The sequence below is a fragment of the Labeo rohita genome, chromosome 8, assembly GCF_022985175.1.
Source record: "Labeo rohita strain BAU-BD-2019 chromosome 8, IGBB_LRoh.1.0, whole genome shotgun sequence".
NCBI classification, from domain to species: domain Eukaryota; kingdom Metazoa; phylum Chordata; class Actinopteri; order Cypriniformes; family Cyprinidae; genus Labeo; species Labeo rohita.
In genome coordinates, this window is record NC_066876.1 from 31359384 (window position 1) to 31377114 (window position 17731).

Genomic DNA, 17731 nt, shown 5'->3' on the forward strand with positions numbered 1-17731 from the left:
ATATTGAACACAAAACAAACAAACAAAAAAAAAGAACAAAAAATTGTTTTGGTAATAGTCTTGTTTTCATATTTCTTATTAACCTAGCCTAAAAGCTTTACTTATCCATTATTATTATTATTAAAAGAAAATCTGGAACCTACAACTTTATTTATTTATTATTATTATAAAAAAGCATAGTATAGTAAGCATAGGCCTAAATAAACATTTAGCACTTATACATGCATTTACACTGCACTTGCAAAATGCATAGATGAGATTCATGCTTTAAATCTAAAAACTGGAATACAGAAATATGAAATGATAATAAGAAAAACAACAGAATGATACTTTTAAATATGAAACTAAAATTACTAGTAGTGTGGCGGTAAGCCACTCTCTTAATAACCGAGTCACTGAGTCATTTATGCAATCGATTCTTTCAAAATGACTGATTCATTCGAGCAAGTAACCTTGCGTCCCAGTGTGCATACTATCCACCCTATCTGCCCTAAATAGTATTGAAAATTACTACTATCACACAGAATTTAGGATGGATAGTATGCACACTGGGATGCAGGCTAAGAAACATTTTATAAATGGATCAGTGGATCATTGACTCGACCAAATTGTTAAAACACAAATTGATTCAGTAAGGAAACACCGCTGTGAAAAAGACAATATTGTCTCTACAACTTAAATCACTTTATATTTATTTTATGTTTCAGTGGAAGACTACATATAATTCTATGATTAAATATCTATATTTGTTGAATTTTTTTTTTTTCATTGTTTTACTTTTTGCTAACTATAACTCATATTTATGTAGAAATGAATGGGTCCTAAAGCAAGTACTCTTAAACGAACGCCTAAAATCTGATTAAACATACAGAAATATATAATAACATTCATTCATTAGCCACATTTACAACATCAGAAAGGATTTATTAAAAGGTGTATGACTTAAATCCTTTCCTATTATATACACAAGTGAAATCATGATTTAAATTTGGTCATCAAAATAAAGGTATGCAGTATTTACAGTAAAAAAAAAAAAAAAAAAAAAAAAAAAAAAAAACAGTCCTTTTAGTCTATCAAACTCCAGCCTATATACAGCTTTCAGTCATGATTAGCACAGTATGATTCACATTCGGTCATTTACAGTCTGTCACATTTCTGCAAATAAAGCAAATGAAGTACTAGATACAGTGTTAAAAAAATGATATTACAGGTTTAGTATTAAAGCATAATGACAAAGGCAGCTTCTGACGCTCATGATATTTACAATGGCATAAAAAGTCAAACTTCACAGATGCTTAAAGCTCTCTGATTTAAAAATAAACTCATTGTTTCTCATGATAAAATAAAAATGATTAACATATGCCGATTTTCCAAACACAGGTTGAATGTGGTTTATAGTAGACAAAACCATCAAGTAGTAAAACTAGAATGACATCAGTGCAGTGATGTTGGTCTTTACTGGATCCACAGCGGGTTTCAGCGCAGGAGAGGAGCTCGAGCTTTGGAGATGGAGTTACTGTAAGACAAGAAATACATTAAAGACCAAAACCATATGAGCAGAATGACAGGCAGATCTCATGCACATGCTCTAAACTCAGAAACGCTTGAGAATTAAAAAGCAGAAGAAAGTTAAAGGAGGAAATTTCGATACCATGGTTTCTGAAAGCGCACCGATGGCATTGCGTGAAGCACTTTCCTTCTTCTGGACAGAGATCGTCTATTACAGGTAAGGTGGGCAAGGCGGTAAAAAGATAAAGACCCATTAAAACTAAGTAAGACAAGACTAGTCTCTGAACCCGTTACCGTTTCAGAACAGAGGAGCGTTTACAGCTGGTATTCACACGTCCTACGACGTCTCTTACGAAGTCTCTTCTGCTCACCAAGGCTGCATTTATTTAATTAAAAATGCAGAAAATTTGTAATATTATTAGAATTTAAAAGAGCTGCTTTCTATGTGAATATCTGTTAAACTGTCATTTATTTTTGTGTTCAAATCTGAATTTTCAGCATCATTACTCTAGTCTTCAGTGTCACATGATCCTTCAGAAACCATTCTAATATGCTGATTTGATGATCAACAAACATTTCTGATTATTAGCAATGTTGAAAACAGTTGTGCTGACCAATAGTTTTGTGGAAACTGTCATACGTTTTATTTTTCAGGATTCATAGATGAACAGAAAGTTCAAAAGAACAGCATTTTTGAAATAAAAATCTTTCGTGACATTATAAATGTCTTTAAAAAGAAAAACTGTCACTTTTCATCAACTGAATGAGTCTTTAAAAAAATATATCTATATAATTTTTTTTTGTTTTTTTAAACAAACAACTAGTTTTTGATGTTGCTAATAATCAGCCCATAGAACCTCTTGTGGGAAAGTTATGAAATTTGGCACACAGATAGAGAACAGTCTCAACATTAACCATAGCAAGTTGGGAGTCTTGCTTTTTTTTTTTGCTGTTTAATAGTTAAAGACTTCTTTGAACTCGTCCTATACGGTTTGTCTGATTTTCACCAAAATTGGCACAGATCAGCTTCAGACCATGCTGGCAAAAAGATATGGAATTCAAGTTGATTAGTCAAACCGTTCTCAAATAAGGTTTGGACTGTTGCATATTGAGACCAAAACTGGTGTGCGTTATAAGAAGCATGACCAGAGGCTACCTGCACAGTTTCGGCATAGCGCCACCTAGTGGTCAGAAGATGAAGATGAAAAATGGCTAGTTTTGCATATAACTTTTGAATGGTTTGGCCAAAAATAAATAAATAAATAAATAATTAAAAAAAAAAAAAAAAGTCACAAAACTGGTCTCTTTAGATTTGGAGGAGCATGCCTAATTTTCTCATGCCATTTTGGGTGTCGGCCACTAAACTTTACATGTGCCATTGTCACCTCACACTGACTATGCCACATCAATTTGGTAACAGCGCCACCTACTGGTAAACAAAATTATAAACCATTCATTTACCATTTAAAATGAAACTTTTGACTGCATTATATGTAATGAATCTGGTCTCAAAATATTCCTTGGATAATGCTGAGAACACAGATACCAATTGTGCCATGCCTGGCTGAACTTCCTGTCCGCCATATTTATTTGTGTTGAAAACCTACTTTTTCGAATTCCTCCATGACCGTTCATCCAATTTTCACCAATATCGGATCATCTTCAGACTGTGCTCACACAAAGTTATGGATTTTGTGTCGACAGATAAAACCATTTTTGTATAGCAACGCAACAAATTTGAGCCATGATGCCAAAATGTCTCTGAGGCATTATCCCTGCAATGCTTTGACATATTGACACCAAACATTGTGTGTGCCACCATCACCTCAGACTGAACAAACCACACTGATTTGATAACAGCACCACCTATTGGTCAAAAGTGATAACCCATTAAATCATATTACTAGTGGTTGTTTTTATGATTTTTTTAAACCCATTTAGACTAAAATCAACAATGGCTTCAGTTACTCATTGCTTCAGTTGCTCTGATGCTTGCTGCCTTGCTTGCCTAGTGCTTGGACCCTTAATTGCCACTTGCAGCTATATATATATTTTTTTCTATAATTTTAATCAAATAAATGCAGCCTTGGTCAGCATGAAACTGTGAAAATCATTATTATTCCAAACTTCTATATTGAAACTATGATATTAAACTATGCATACACGTCAATCTAAATATAATAACGCATAAATCTGATGCATGTGAGACGCACATTACAACCAGGTGTAAACGGCTCAGAGTCATGCTCACAGACTGAGAGTGATTGGGATCTTATAAGAGTTATTTAACGTGAATCATCCATCAGCAGAGGACAGTGTGTGCAAGCAAAGACGAGAGACGCCAGCTCTGCCCGTCAGAGTCATGCAGGAAAGCTGAAGACGGGACGGTCGGGCGTAAGAGCCGGGAATCACGTGGGCCGCTTTAGACTTACTGAGCTGAGGGAACTCAGACTGTGGCCATAGAGCTGCAGTGATCTCTGGGCCGCGTGCGGCTGACTGTTCACTGGGTTTAAGAGCTTTAAGTTCGACTGCTTGATGAAATTATTGTTGGCCACAGCACTAACGTCAGAAAACACGTGATCCTTTTCACAGGCCGTTACGTGCAAGCTGCCTAAAGATTTAGCGAGCCTTGAATGTAAAGGGCTGCGAAAGGAAAACGTCAACTGTGAATATGAAGACTTGCTCGCTGTAGTGATTTTAATGCAAAAGGCTTAAAAACCTCAGTGAAATACCCACCTACTGGTCCTGTTGGATCCAAGTGAAGCCCGGGTTCTTTTTCTTTTATCGGAGCTATATGAAAGATATTTCACAGATTATATGACAGGCATACAGTTGATACCTTGCACATGTAATTGCAGAATAATTCTGTTAAACAATAAAAAATAAATAAATAAATAAATAAATATTATAACATAGTAACAAAATATAAAATAATAAAAAAAACTTTTAATCTCTCTGTGTGTAATAAATATTAAAAATTAATAAAATGTAATGTAATATTAATACATGTAAATGTAATATTTTTAATCTTAAATTTAATATTAATATATTTATACACACACAATTATATTAAATTATCTAAAAATTAAAATGAAACATTTAATAAAATATACAATTCTAAACTAAAATGAATGGTAATAATTAAATATAATGGAAAAAAAAAAAAAAAAAAAAAAAAACATTCTTATGTAAATTAAGAAGAAAAGTTACCTTAAAGACTTTGATGTTGATTTAGTATGAATAGTATTTTCTTCTAACCTGCAGGAAAAGAAAAAACAAAAGCTAAGTGTGATGAAAACATGCAAAATAACTAAAAAAGGACAGACATTTGATGCATTAGTTGCGTTGTTTTTTTCTGATGCACAGACAGAGCGTCACGCATGCGGAGAGAGAAGCCGCAGCATGATTCGACATCCCTCCCGTTACACATGATGTTACTTTGTATCTGTTCACACATGTAACATTTGATTCAAAATCATCCTTTAAAGCCACAAATGAGCTACATGAAGGAGAAAAGCTTTATAAGATATTAAAAGAGGAAAGAGAAAAACCTTGAGAGGAACCAGATCATCATCCTCAGACAGCACACATACGTACACGCGTCAAAAATCATCCAGTTATGTAACATGTGAGATACTGGTCTTACGTTTACTAAATTAGGGATTAGATTGGGTGCAGTGTTATAAAGGACAGACAGATAAGGAGAGCTTATTAAATCTACATCTCTACATGGAGTGGAATTACTGTTGAAACTCCAATGTGTAAAAATACAATGATCAATGCATGACATACATGACATATTCACAAGTGCTTAAACAAGTTATGCTGTTAATGCACAGACAGACAGTCGATTCGGTTAGCAAAGACAGATGAATCACCCTGATTACCCTGATAAAACTGAAATAATTGACTCAATTCATTTAGGGCTGCAAAACGATCAGTTGTGACTAATCGATTCAAAATAAAAAGTTTATGTTTACAAACTATATGTGTGTGTACTGTGTATATTTATTATTACATGCACATACATGTTTATATATTAAGAAATAATTTAATTATAACACTTGTAAAACTAATTATACAAGTGTTTACATACAAAAATTTTGTAAAATATACATAAAGGTTTATGTATTTATATATACATAAATATACACAGTACACACACTTAGTATGCACAAACGTTTATTTTAAATCGATTAATCGCGACTAATCGTTTTGCAGCCAAACACTCATTTCTTTAAGACTAAATTTAAAGCAAAAATACAGTTATATACAACATAGTTCAGTGCATTAATGTTAACAAACGCAACTTATGATTTTAATTATTCATTAGTAAATGTTGAGATTAACATTAATATTAATAAATGCTTTACAAGCATTTATTATTTCATATTAACTAAAGCAGTTAACTAATGTTTACAAATGGAACCTTTTCACATTACCAAATATTTAAAAATCAACCAAAAAAAAAAAGTAAATAAATAAACAAACACAGGCACAAAAAAAAAAAAAAAAAAAAAAAAACTTTTTTGCTTGGGGGAAAAAAAATAAAATATGAAACATTTAAACTTAAATTTTTTTTAGATATTTTCAGAACATTTCTTTTCTGTAGTTTAATATGAATACTAAAATTAAGATTAAGATTCTAATGACTGAAACAAAATGCAAAAAAAATAAATAAAATAAAATAAATAAATAAATATATATATATATATATATATAAAAATTTAAACTTAACAGAAAAATAAAAAATAAACAAAAACCCTAATAACAAATGAAAATATGTATATGCATATGTATACATATATATACACATATATATGTATCTATCTTGTGTAAATACATTCATCTCAGGATCTTTAACAAAAACAGGAATTTCACATTTCTACTTAGAGTACAAGGCCACTTTTACTTCTATTTCAAGTTCTTTAGTGGAAAACTGAAACTATGGGTCATTTGCTTTTTGCGGTAATGCTGTAAATAGAGCGCATCTTTCCTGAAATCAAACTGAAATGTTCTAATCAAATGATGCTTGATCTCAGACTGACAGCACAGCTGTCAGGCAGCCTGTGATATTTGTAAAGGATGATCCATCGAGACACTTACAGCATTCCAGTCCAGAGACGGGCTAAGAGAGTGACGGGAGAAAGCATTTACAATCCCACCCCGTCTATACAGTAATGGATGGAAGGGAAGCCAAACAACATCCAGCAGAAGACAACGCTACTCAGTGCAGAGAGCAGCATGGCTATCGGCCGTCTAGACACAGGGGCGAAATTCAGAACAAAAACAACAAGGAAGGAAGACAGGAGACTCGTCTTTTCCTGCCGCAAACTGGATGGATCTGTAGTGCGTGTAAAACTGCATTCACTCCACTTATGACTGTTCACACTGAGATTACAGCATGAATCAGGATTGATAAGCTTCAACCCTCATAATGCATTCAAATCAGTGTACTATTGTCACGTTCACATTCAGTTTAGATTTGAAGAATCTAGAGCTGCAAAACGATTAGTCGCGATTAATCGATTCAAAATAAAAGTTTATTTGCATACTACATGTGTCTATACTGTGCATATGTTTCATGTATATATAAACATACGTACACAATGTATTTGTATGTAAACACTTGTACATAATTTATATTATAAACAAATATTTTACACAAATGTAACATTTTTCCTTTATATATACACACACACACACAAGTTAGTGTATTTATTTATATATACAATTTATATATACATAATAAATATACACAGTACACACACACAGTATGCAAACAAACTTTTTTTTTTAAACGATTAATCGTTAAAACTTTATTTTTAATTAAAGCCAAATTGCATCTGATCAGCAACTTCTCATTAGTGAGTGATTGTGAAAAAAGTCGAAGTATTGAATGTTACATTATTACGTAATATTTTTACAATACAGATTAAAGTATATTGGAATATATCATTGTATTAAATTTATAAGAATCTATAATTAAGAATTACCAGTATTAACCCCATTGAAATTAATGTGAATTGTTAAAAAAAAAAAAAAAAAAAAAAAAAGTAAATTATATGTGACCCTGGACTACAAAACCAGTCTTAAGTCGCTGGGGTATATTTGAAGCAATAGCCAAAATTACATTGGTATGGGTCAAAATTATTGATTTTTCTTTTATGCCAAAAATCATTAGGAAATTAAAGATCATGTTCCATGAAGATATTTAGTAAAATTTGTACTGTAAATATATCAAAACTTAGTTTTTGATTAGTAATATGCATTATTAAGAACTTCATCTGGACAACTTTAAAGGCGATTTTCGGATTTTAATTAATATTTGGATTTCTTTGCACCCTCAGATTCCAGATTTTTAAATAGTTGTATCTTGGTCAAATATTGTCCTAACAAACCATACATCAATGGAAAGCTTATTTATTCAGCTTTCAGGGGATGTAAAAACTTGCGTAAATGTTCACTATCAGGTTAAAAAAGCAGCCAATATTTTTTTGCTGTAATGGTTCATCAGTAAGATATAGGGAAAGGTCTAAATATATTTTACAAAAGTTTTGACACTAATATAACTTCATAAATATTTTTACACCCATTTTTCACACCTAATGGTGCTCCATAAATACCTGGGTCTTTTCTATAAAAATATAAATATAAATATAACAGTAAAAAAAAAAAAAAAAAAAAAAAAACACAAATAAAATAAAATAAAATAAAATAAATAAATAGATTGTGTATTTACAGAGTCTTAAATTATTTGCAAGTTGTTACCTTACAAAAAGTTTGCCTTTTTAGACATTTTTGTCTCTTCCAGGTCAAAACAGTCCTGAATGCGTTATGAGGGTTTAAGCACCTTTATCAGGTTTTTTTGATCATGACGCTGTGCTGTAGTAGTGTAAAATAGGGAGTAAACGCTCTTTATAGGCACTTCAATGTTACAAAACTTAACCCTACTAGGTTGAAACTGTTTCCAATTGTAAAGTGAATCTATATTGGGCATCTGAGATCAGATCCAGTCTGCAGTACACATGAAAAAGACGATCAAAGTAAAATGACCACAGTGTGTTATAATAACATAAAGCAGTTCACACACTTCATGCATGACAAATCAAACAACATCATGCAAAGCAAAGACTTTGTGAAATGCTTTGTTAGAACATCAACTTTGAGAAGATCATGCATGTTTGACACAAAGAAGGCTGAAAATGTTAAGTGAAGGTAAATTTCTACATGCATTTGACTGGAAAAACACACATCTGAGACTTTGTCGTGAACCCATAAACACACGCTTCAAAATGAGTCTTGAATTTGAAAACGCTGAATGAGTGCAAATGTTGAAAACAAAGGCACGAGATGAAATGAGCCCTGCGGCAGCCGCACATTCGTTATGCTGGGAGATGATGGCGTCACAGAACTTACCTGACGGGTGTCTCTCACGCCCCGTCATTCTGCTACCATTTCAACGGCACACAACAGCTGAGCCACAGCGAGCCCAGCAAACTGCAGCACTTTACTACCATTCGCCTGCCGTGTGATAAAAGGCTTTTGGAATCTCTCGTCTCGCCGGCACAATCATCAACAGGAAGACTGATGTTTTTAACTCATGCAGTTAGTCCAACATGTCATGCACACACTTAAACACCCATCATCACGAGAAAACCACTACATATGCATGTGATCTGACTGGATGAGATTCTAACGCGCTACTCTCTCCATACGGTACACGTCCACTGCTGTGCAGACTGAGTTTTTTTAATCAAGTTAAAGCTCTTTTAGTCTAACTGTACAAACATCCACCTTCTGCTGGTGCTTCACTTGTCTTTTTGCTGTCAAATCTTGACGTTTTTTTATCAAGTAAACATAATAACTGTAGTCATATTTCCAGATGAACACTTACTGGACTGAAGCAGCTTGGTTTTACTTGATTCTCCAGGAATCATTTTTTAAATCTCAAATCTGATCATCAGGATCTTTTGAGGAACATTTGTTTCCAGAAGCTTTACTTTCACTGTTCCTCAGTGGAGGAATGATCTTCACAAGCCTCCAAAACATCTCACATCTTTTGAGGAACTTTATTTGTACATCTCTCAATCATCATTGGATTGCATTGCATTATATTTTCGGATCATTTCAATCTCATTTTACTATCTACTATTTAGATTATTTTATGTCAGAAATATCAGCATCTGCAGCAAACTGCATGTTTTTCAGTTCGTGTCTCTGAATAAAATTGAGCTGTTTTTCCTTCATGTTTTCACTATACCAGACAATGAGTCATAAATGTTGACAGTTGAGGTCAGTTTACATCCCCCTTTCAGAATCTGCAAAATGTTAATTATTTTACCAAAATAAGAGGGATCATACAAAAATGTATGTTTTTTTTTTTTAGTACTGACCTGAATAAGATATTTCACATAAGATGTTTACATATAGTCCACAAGAGAAAATAACAGTTGAATTTATAAAAATGACCCTGTTCAAAAGTTTACATACGTTTGATTCTTAATACTGTGTTGTTACTTGAACGACCCACAGCTGTTTTTTTGTGGTTTCGTGATAGTTGTTCATGAGTCCCTTGTTTGTCCTGAACAACTAAACTGCCTGCTGTTCTTCAGAAAAAAAAATCATTTTCTTTGGTTTTAACATTTTTGAGTATTTAAACCCTTTCCAACAATGACTATGATTTTGAGATCCATCTTTTCACACCAAGGACAACTGAGGGACTCATATGCAACTATTACAGAAAGTTCAAACGCTCACTGATGCTCCAGAAGGAAAACGATGCATTAAGAGTCAGGGGTGAAAACTTCTGAACAGAATGGAGGTGTGTACATTTTTCTTATTTTGCCTAAATATATATTTTTTTCAATTTTTTCCATTTAGTGCTGCCCTTCAGAGGCTACAGAACATACTTTAATGTTTCCCAGAGACCAAAATAAGTTAAACTTTTTTTTTGATCTTTAAATTCCAAAAGTTTTCACCCCCCAGCTCTTAATGCATCGTTTTTCTTCTGGAGCATTAGTGAGTGTTTGAACCTTCTGTAATGGTTGCATGTGAGCCCCTCAGTGTGAAAAGATGGATCTCAAAATCATACAGTCATTGTTGGAAAGGTTTCAAATAAACAGAAATGCTGGAAAACCAAAGAAAAGGTTTTTTTTTTTTCTGAAGAACAGCAGACACTTTACCTGTTCAGGACAAACAAGGGACTCCTGAACAACTATCACTAACCAAAAAAAAAAAAAACAAAAAAAACAAACAAAAAAAAAACGTATTAAGAATCAAGTGTATGGAAAATTTTGAACGGGGTCATTTCTATAAATTCAACAATTATTTTCTCTTGTGGACTATATGTAAACATCTTATGTTAAATATTTTATTCAGATCAGTACTAAAAACATACATTTTTGTATGATCCCTCTTATTTTGGTAAAATAATGTTTTGCAGATTCTGCTAGGTGTATGTAAAATTTTGACCTCAACTGTACATACTGTTCCATTCAAAAATTTGGAACAAATTATTACATCATGAATTCAGATTTCAAATGCAGTTTGCATGCATTCATTGCAACAATAAAGCAACAACCAAAGAACACAAGAGACTAACACACTACTATGTAAACTTGGTAATTTGAAATATAGACTAATAAGCATTTTTAAATAGGATGACTTTATTAACCGTGTATTGAAATCAATCAAAGAGCATACTGAAGGGTCGATCAGATTTCTTCAGCGCCAGTGGACACGTACCGTCAGGCCTCGATGGCTATGTATATGGATGGACAGAAGAGTGACGTAATGGAGAAGAACTTACGATATTGAACCCGTTGATGCTCTGGACTGCCTCTTACTCTTCAGAGCTCTTAGTTTATCGCCTTGCGTGAGTCCACCGCACTCCTCTTCCTCTTCCTCAGTGTGCTAACCAATGAAAAACACAAACTGGTTAATGTCCATTTTGAATGTTGATTTTCTATTGTCTAAGTGGATGGTTCCTGGCCATAAAGAGCAGAAAAGACGACTAAATGTTATGCTGTTAGGCAAAGTAGACACACAAACTGGGATGTTTTAGAATAAACAGATTCACTTACCATTTCAGAGGTTGTTTTTCTCTGTGAAATATTCTTGTTTGTACCGTTGATGGAAATATCTTCCACTCCAGACAGGATTCCAGCCACTGCTGTTTTACTCAAGCCGTTTTCCTGCTCAGTTATTTTTTGCCTGTGCAAATCACCCTCTTCCCAGAGACTCGCCTGCTTTCTGTTAGATTGAGATATGCGTAAAGTAGTATTAGGGTCTCTGAAAAGCAGAAAATCCCATGCATGGATGGGAAAAATCCAAAAATGATTGTGAAAGACTCACTCGTCAACGAAGTTCTGTTGAGGTCCAATGATTGAACCGGGTCTACAGATCCTGATCCACGCGATGGCTTCAGCTGCCGTCAGTCGGAAGTGTTTCATCATGTAACAGCCAATCAGTGTCCCTGTTCGACCCAGACCGGCTGAAACACACAGTGGTTTTGCTTGTTAACATTTCTACTTCAAGACAATGGAAAACTGCTGATGAATCGCTTGTTATATTCCTCATTTGGATAAAAGCGTATGCTAAGTAAATAAATGTAAAATGCAAACACATGTAGATGAGAAAACATGCAAAATTTGTATGCACAAATCAATAAAAACTTACTATTTTAGGTTTGAAAAACCCTACCTTTGCAGTGGACCGCAATGGCTCCATCAGCATTCTCGCAGATGTTCAGGAACTTGGTGACGATGGCGTCGTTGGGCGTGCTGCCATCTACAAAGAACAAGTCGTGGTGCTTGAAGCCCATGTCTGTGAAACGCTTGGCGTCGTACATTTTCTTGTTGAGCCGGATGATGGTGGTGATGTTGTGCTTCCTGAAGTAGGGGAAATATGCTTCAGGGGCATGAAGAGGGTATCCTGATGGAAAGAAAAAAAAAAAAAAGAAAAGTATAAAAACCTACACATAATTCCAGCTCTTAACCCAGACTAAAGTCAAAGCACTGGTGTAATGGGTGAAAAAGCCAATCCAGGGTTCGTACAGATACAGTAAAATGAACAGGACTTTTCAAGCACTACTTTTTTGATTTTCAAAGACTTTAATCAGAGATCTCACTTATCGAACAATGTCTGCTATTATAAATAAATAAATAAATAAAATATATATATATATATATATATATATATATATATTAAGAGAAATAGATAAATAAAAATATACTAATAAAACAAAATGGCAGAAATAAAGTAAGGAACATGCAAAGTATTACTACTAAAGTATTACAAAGTATACTACAGTTTTACTATAGTACAACCACTGTTAATTTTCTTAACCTCCTGAGAATTTAGTAAAAAATTAGTATTTTTTTTCCCGTGTCATTACATATAGTTTAGAGTATTAACTATATATTATTATAGAAGCATATTACATTATATAAAATATGTATATGTATATGTATATATGTATATATATATATATATATATATATATATATATATATATATATATATATATATATATATATATATATATATATATATACACACACACACACACACACACACACACACACATATACACATATACATACATACATATATATATATAAACTCCACATACGCTTTATAGCAGAAGCAGTAGTACTGACAACGCTTAAGAAATCTCTAATCAAGTTATCGCTGTAGCTGAATAAAACGCAGATCTGATTCTAAATGATTCGCAAACCCGTTCTGATCTAAATCGAATTGCAATATGCAACTAGAAGTCTGGTTCTGAAATAAATGATTTGTGATCCGAGTAAAGTGCTTCGAAATAGAGAATCACTTTGCGACACAATGGTTTAACTGATTCTGAGATTCTGAACTGATTGTTGAAATTCTGAATGGCTCTTTTAATTTGATCTGGTTTTTGCTAGTGAATCGCTTGAAATGAATGATGAAAGACACAAGTTTGAATCAATAGGAGCGGTTCCAGCATAAATTACTCAATTGATTTGGTTCATCTTTTCCTCTTTTCACATCTTCAGCCATGTTTACACAATACTGTCAGTACTACTACTGGCTTAGCTCGAAAAAGATATGATGTTTTATGATGTGATCTATACGCACCATTCTCAATTTTGCTCTTTGGATGAGGGCCACTGAAAGCCAAAAATTTTCCTGGAATTATCCAGTTGAAATCTCCATTTTCAGCCCTCTGGAAAAAAATAACAAATAAGCATCACGTCCCAGTGTGTTGATGAATACTTTAAGCTTTACTCATTTACATCATTGGAAACTCACCTCATAATGTTCATATTCCTCCACATTAAACTTTGAGAAATCCAGCCAGCCGAACTGCAGAGCCTGAAACACACAACATGCAATCAGCAGGAATAGCAAATCAACAAACACATCTGATGAAGCTTCAAAGAGACTCTAGATTACCTTGTAAACGGCCCGCAGACAGTCATGGATATTCAGATTGTACATGCAAGTTCCAAAAGATGCATCTCTGTTGAATGAAAGGAAAAATTAAATCAAAGAGGAACACAAATCTAGAAGTTAACCAAAGGAAATAAGATTCCGATTTAAATATTTAAAAATTTCATGAAATGCATGTGGTTAAATAACAAAGGGGATAAATTTAAATTACCGAAAAGGAAGATAAGATGCATTTTGAGAAGCCAGAAGGCTGTATGCTTCTTCTGGTGTTTTCTGTAGATGCATTACCTACAAAAGAAGACAAACAAGAGTGACTCTTCCACATCTAAACATTAAAATAAATTACAAGCAAAGTTTTTCTTGCATATATATGTTAAACAATCAGAAAAATGAAGAATATTTCATCAGTTTGACTGGGAAACTTACAGCATAAGAGCCGATCAAATACGCAGCATTGGCTTGTTTCTTTCTGTCACCACATGTATAAAACACAATTGTCTTCTTTGCAAGAGCACAAGACTGTTGAATTAGAGGAGCATGAATTAAAAAACAAACCTTACATCCAAAACCAAACATTTAAATACTACAATTGTGACAACAGTACATGCAACACTTGCATGCTTGCATACAAAATCTGCATTAAGTGAAACAGTGTAACGTGCCAGCATAATGAAACATCATTACCTTCAGCTTCTTGTTGAGCTTGCAACAGAAGCGATAAAACATGGCCAGGTTGAGCGGGCCAAAGTCCGCATAGAAGCTGTTCAAATATAGAAATCAAAGAGGTCAACGATAAAGGTCAGGTACAATCCATAGAAACCATATGCATGTTTGAAAGACTGTACTATGTGTAAGAAAACATGTAATATTGAACCTTTAGACAAAATCTGAAAAAAAGTGTGCATATGTGTTTTATCATATTTGATCCATCAGGTTTTTACAGCTCATATAGTCCTATATAGTGAGAATATGGAGCTACTCTTACATTTACCCGATAAAAATCAGTAAAGATTTTACAAAAAGTGAGAGCTGAAGGTGGACATTTGTACAATTGTACAAAAAAAAAACTAAACTATCAATCAGACAGCAGAAGGCATGAAGTAGATTGTGTGACAGTGAAGTTTTGATCATTTAGAGGCCTTTCACGAATCAAATATAAGTATTTAACTATTATAATGTCCCCAATCATGAACCATTTGACAGTATTTTAGAATAAATGCACAATCACACTCCTACTTCTCATAGGAAAGCTCTTCATCGATGCAGAAACAGTGCCTTTCAGGAGTGCTTTTCACCTTCTGATGAAGAATAGCAAAATACAGCTGATCTGAAAAACACAAGAAACCAAACTACACGTTGATCTCTCACAACGACTGTACTTCATGTAGTTTTCATGCAGCCTGTGAATGTAAACACGTATGAGGGAACCTATTGGTTCAACAGATTTGAATCCGCGTACCGGAAGTGAGTTCTCATACAAACCGTGAGGTGAGACACAAAAAACATGTGCACTATTAAGAAGAAAACAAAAAAAATTAAAGAAATATTACCTTTAATGAACTCGATGCAGTTTGACAGATCGCAGGTTTCTATTGTAACGTTGTTCCGAAGCATGATTTAATTTTGGTTTAGCGTAATAATGACAAGACGAATTCACTCTAATCTAAACCCAATACACACTTACAAACCCAAAACAAAACAGTCTAACTTAATTTCCGTCGACACTTTAAGAAGAAATCAAGTTCAACACATTTAAAAGTGAATTTAAATGAACGTAAAATAACAAATTTTACTGCTTTACTGTTTTATGCAATAAAACCTGCACTTAAAGACTTAAATTAGAGCTATGACACCGTTTAAAGTATATAAATTTTAAAAAAATCCACCACACCACACCACACAAGCGATCTTTCTCTCGCCTGAAGTCTGAGTAAAGTTCAGCGCAGTTTAAATCTAACCCGACGTTAAACCCCTTCCCGGCGCCTGATTGGCTGACGGCTTCGCCGCTGACACGTCAATCACTTTAAGTCCCTCCCTGCAGAATTTAAATTGAACAGCAGGCAGTATTCGACTCTAATTGGCACGCTGCCCAAGCCGTTGCTAGGAGAGAAGAGCCTTTTGGCCAATAGAATCTCATTTTGCTCTGAGTGAAAGCTTTGATCCACTATTACACTCATTTCAGTGATTTAGATCCAGCGAACAGAACAAAGAAGATCGTTCCCACAGGCACCATTAGTAGTTAACAGCGTCATTCTGACATATAATCAGCGCTGATCTCTATATAAACAACACTTAGTTTGGGATGTGATATCATGTTTCATGTTAAAGCCACCATCCGGTGGCATAAACCGCCAAACAAACCCCTGACAGGACTTGTATGACAATACTTCATGACCTCATTGGTGGTTTAAACTCTGTTAAGATCATCCTGGCCGCGTCTGTAGTTTGTTTACCTGTGATACGAAGGTAAATGTCGCTCTTGGACTCCGTCTTGTCCCTCAGAGACGCGCAGAGTCTTTTCCTCGACTCGCTCCGTCGTTCGCTCTTGCGCTTCATACTTCCCTACGCGTGAAAAGATGGCGTTTCAACCGTAAACGCGTGATGGAAGTAAGATTTGTGCTTTGGTTTGCATAGTCCTGCTTCAAACGGCTCCATGCGCTGCAGACCAAAGTATATTAGAGCCAGTTGTCCTGCCAGTGACGTATGGAAGGCAAGTTTCTAAAAGCCTTGCGAGTGACGTCACTGCGCCAGCCACCATCCCGCTGCCCAACATCCGGGCACTGACGGAACTTTAACCCATCCCAGCGACTAGCCCGAAATCCAAAAACCAGAATAAACTAATAGGATTGTTTTTAATACTATTTGCATTCTGTATATAAAACACATCTGTTTTACATGGGTGTAATATAAAAAATATATTATTCAAATTATAAAGTATTTCTATGTGTTGTATAGTCTATAATTTATGCAGATTTAATATATTTCATTTTTTACAGTTTTTTTTTTTTGTGGTGGGGGAGGGGTTCACACAGGATTCGCACAAAAGTGCTTAAAGTACTTGACTTTTTGAAATGTAAGGCCAGGAAAACCCCTGAAAATAGCAATATTCCTGATGAGGTATTTGAAACTATGAAATAAGTGCTCCATTTTGCAATAAGCACATATCCTTAATAATAATCCCATATACTTAAAATTAACTCTGCGGCCTGTCTAATGTTGAGCTTATGTAGCCCCGGCCCTTTTTAATGCTGGTTTAAACATTACATCACTTTCAAATATTTATTATAGTATATAATGATAAATGTAACATTCACTTTAATAGTGTAAGATGAAGTGGCTCGGGTTCGCGAATCATTTGATTCAGATCGGAACTTTAGATCGGGTTCGCGAATCATTTGATTCAGATCGGAACTTTGGATCGGGTTGGCGAAACACTTGATTCATATCGGAACTTTAGATCGGGTTCGCGAATCATTTGATTCAGATCGGAACCGATCGGGTTCACGAATCATTTGATTCAGATTCGAATTATTTGATTCAGATTATTTAATTCAGATAGGAACCGACTGGGTTCGCGAATCATTTGATTCAGATCAGGGTTCGCGAATCATTTGATTCAGATCGGAACTTTAGATCGGGTTCGCGAATCATTTGATTCAGATCGGAACTTTGAATCATTTGATTCAGATCGGAACTTTAGAGTTCGCGAATCAATTGATTCAGATCGGAACTTTTCGGGTTCAGATCGAATCATTTGATTTCGGAACTTTAGATCGGGTTCGCG

The 17731-nt window shown here is 34.3% G+C and overlaps 1 protein-coding gene across 4 annotated transcripts; it reads right to left on the bottom strand.

Annotated features, from left to right (window-relative positions):
• Positions 1 to 754: 754 nt before the first annotated feature.
• On the bottom strand, positions 755 to 16704 carry cdc14b (cell division cycle 14B). 4 transcript variants are annotated; one of them, XM_051117658.1, is made up of 16 exons: positions 16401 to 16704; positions 15184 to 15274; positions 14632 to 14707; positions 14374 to 14466; positions 14159 to 14235; positions 13951 to 14017; positions 13807 to 13869; positions 13633 to 13720; positions 12214 to 12444; positions 11866 to 12004; positions 11595 to 11763; positions 11321 to 11424; positions 4720 to 4767; positions 4246 to 4299; positions 1652 to 1717; positions 755 to 1516 (listed from the first exon to the last, which is right to left on the bottom strand). In XM_051117658.1, exons 1-16 carry the CDS (start codon positions 16501 to 16503, stop codon positions 1477 to 1479), a joined length of 1509 nt encoding a protein of 502 aa, XP_050973615.1. In that variant the 5' UTR covers positions 16504 to 16704; the 3' UTR covers positions 755 to 1476. The 4 variants fall into 4 exon arrangements, with proteins under 4 accessions (XP_050973615.1, XP_050973613.1, XP_050973614.1 ...); XM_051117656.1 differs by lacking the exon at positions 1652 to 1717 and adding an exon at positions 3942 to 4152; XM_051117657.1 differs by lacking the exons at positions 1652 to 1717; positions 16401 to 16704 and adding exons at positions 3942 to 4152; positions 15498 to 15885.
• Positions 16705 to 17731: the final 1027 nt, after the last annotated feature.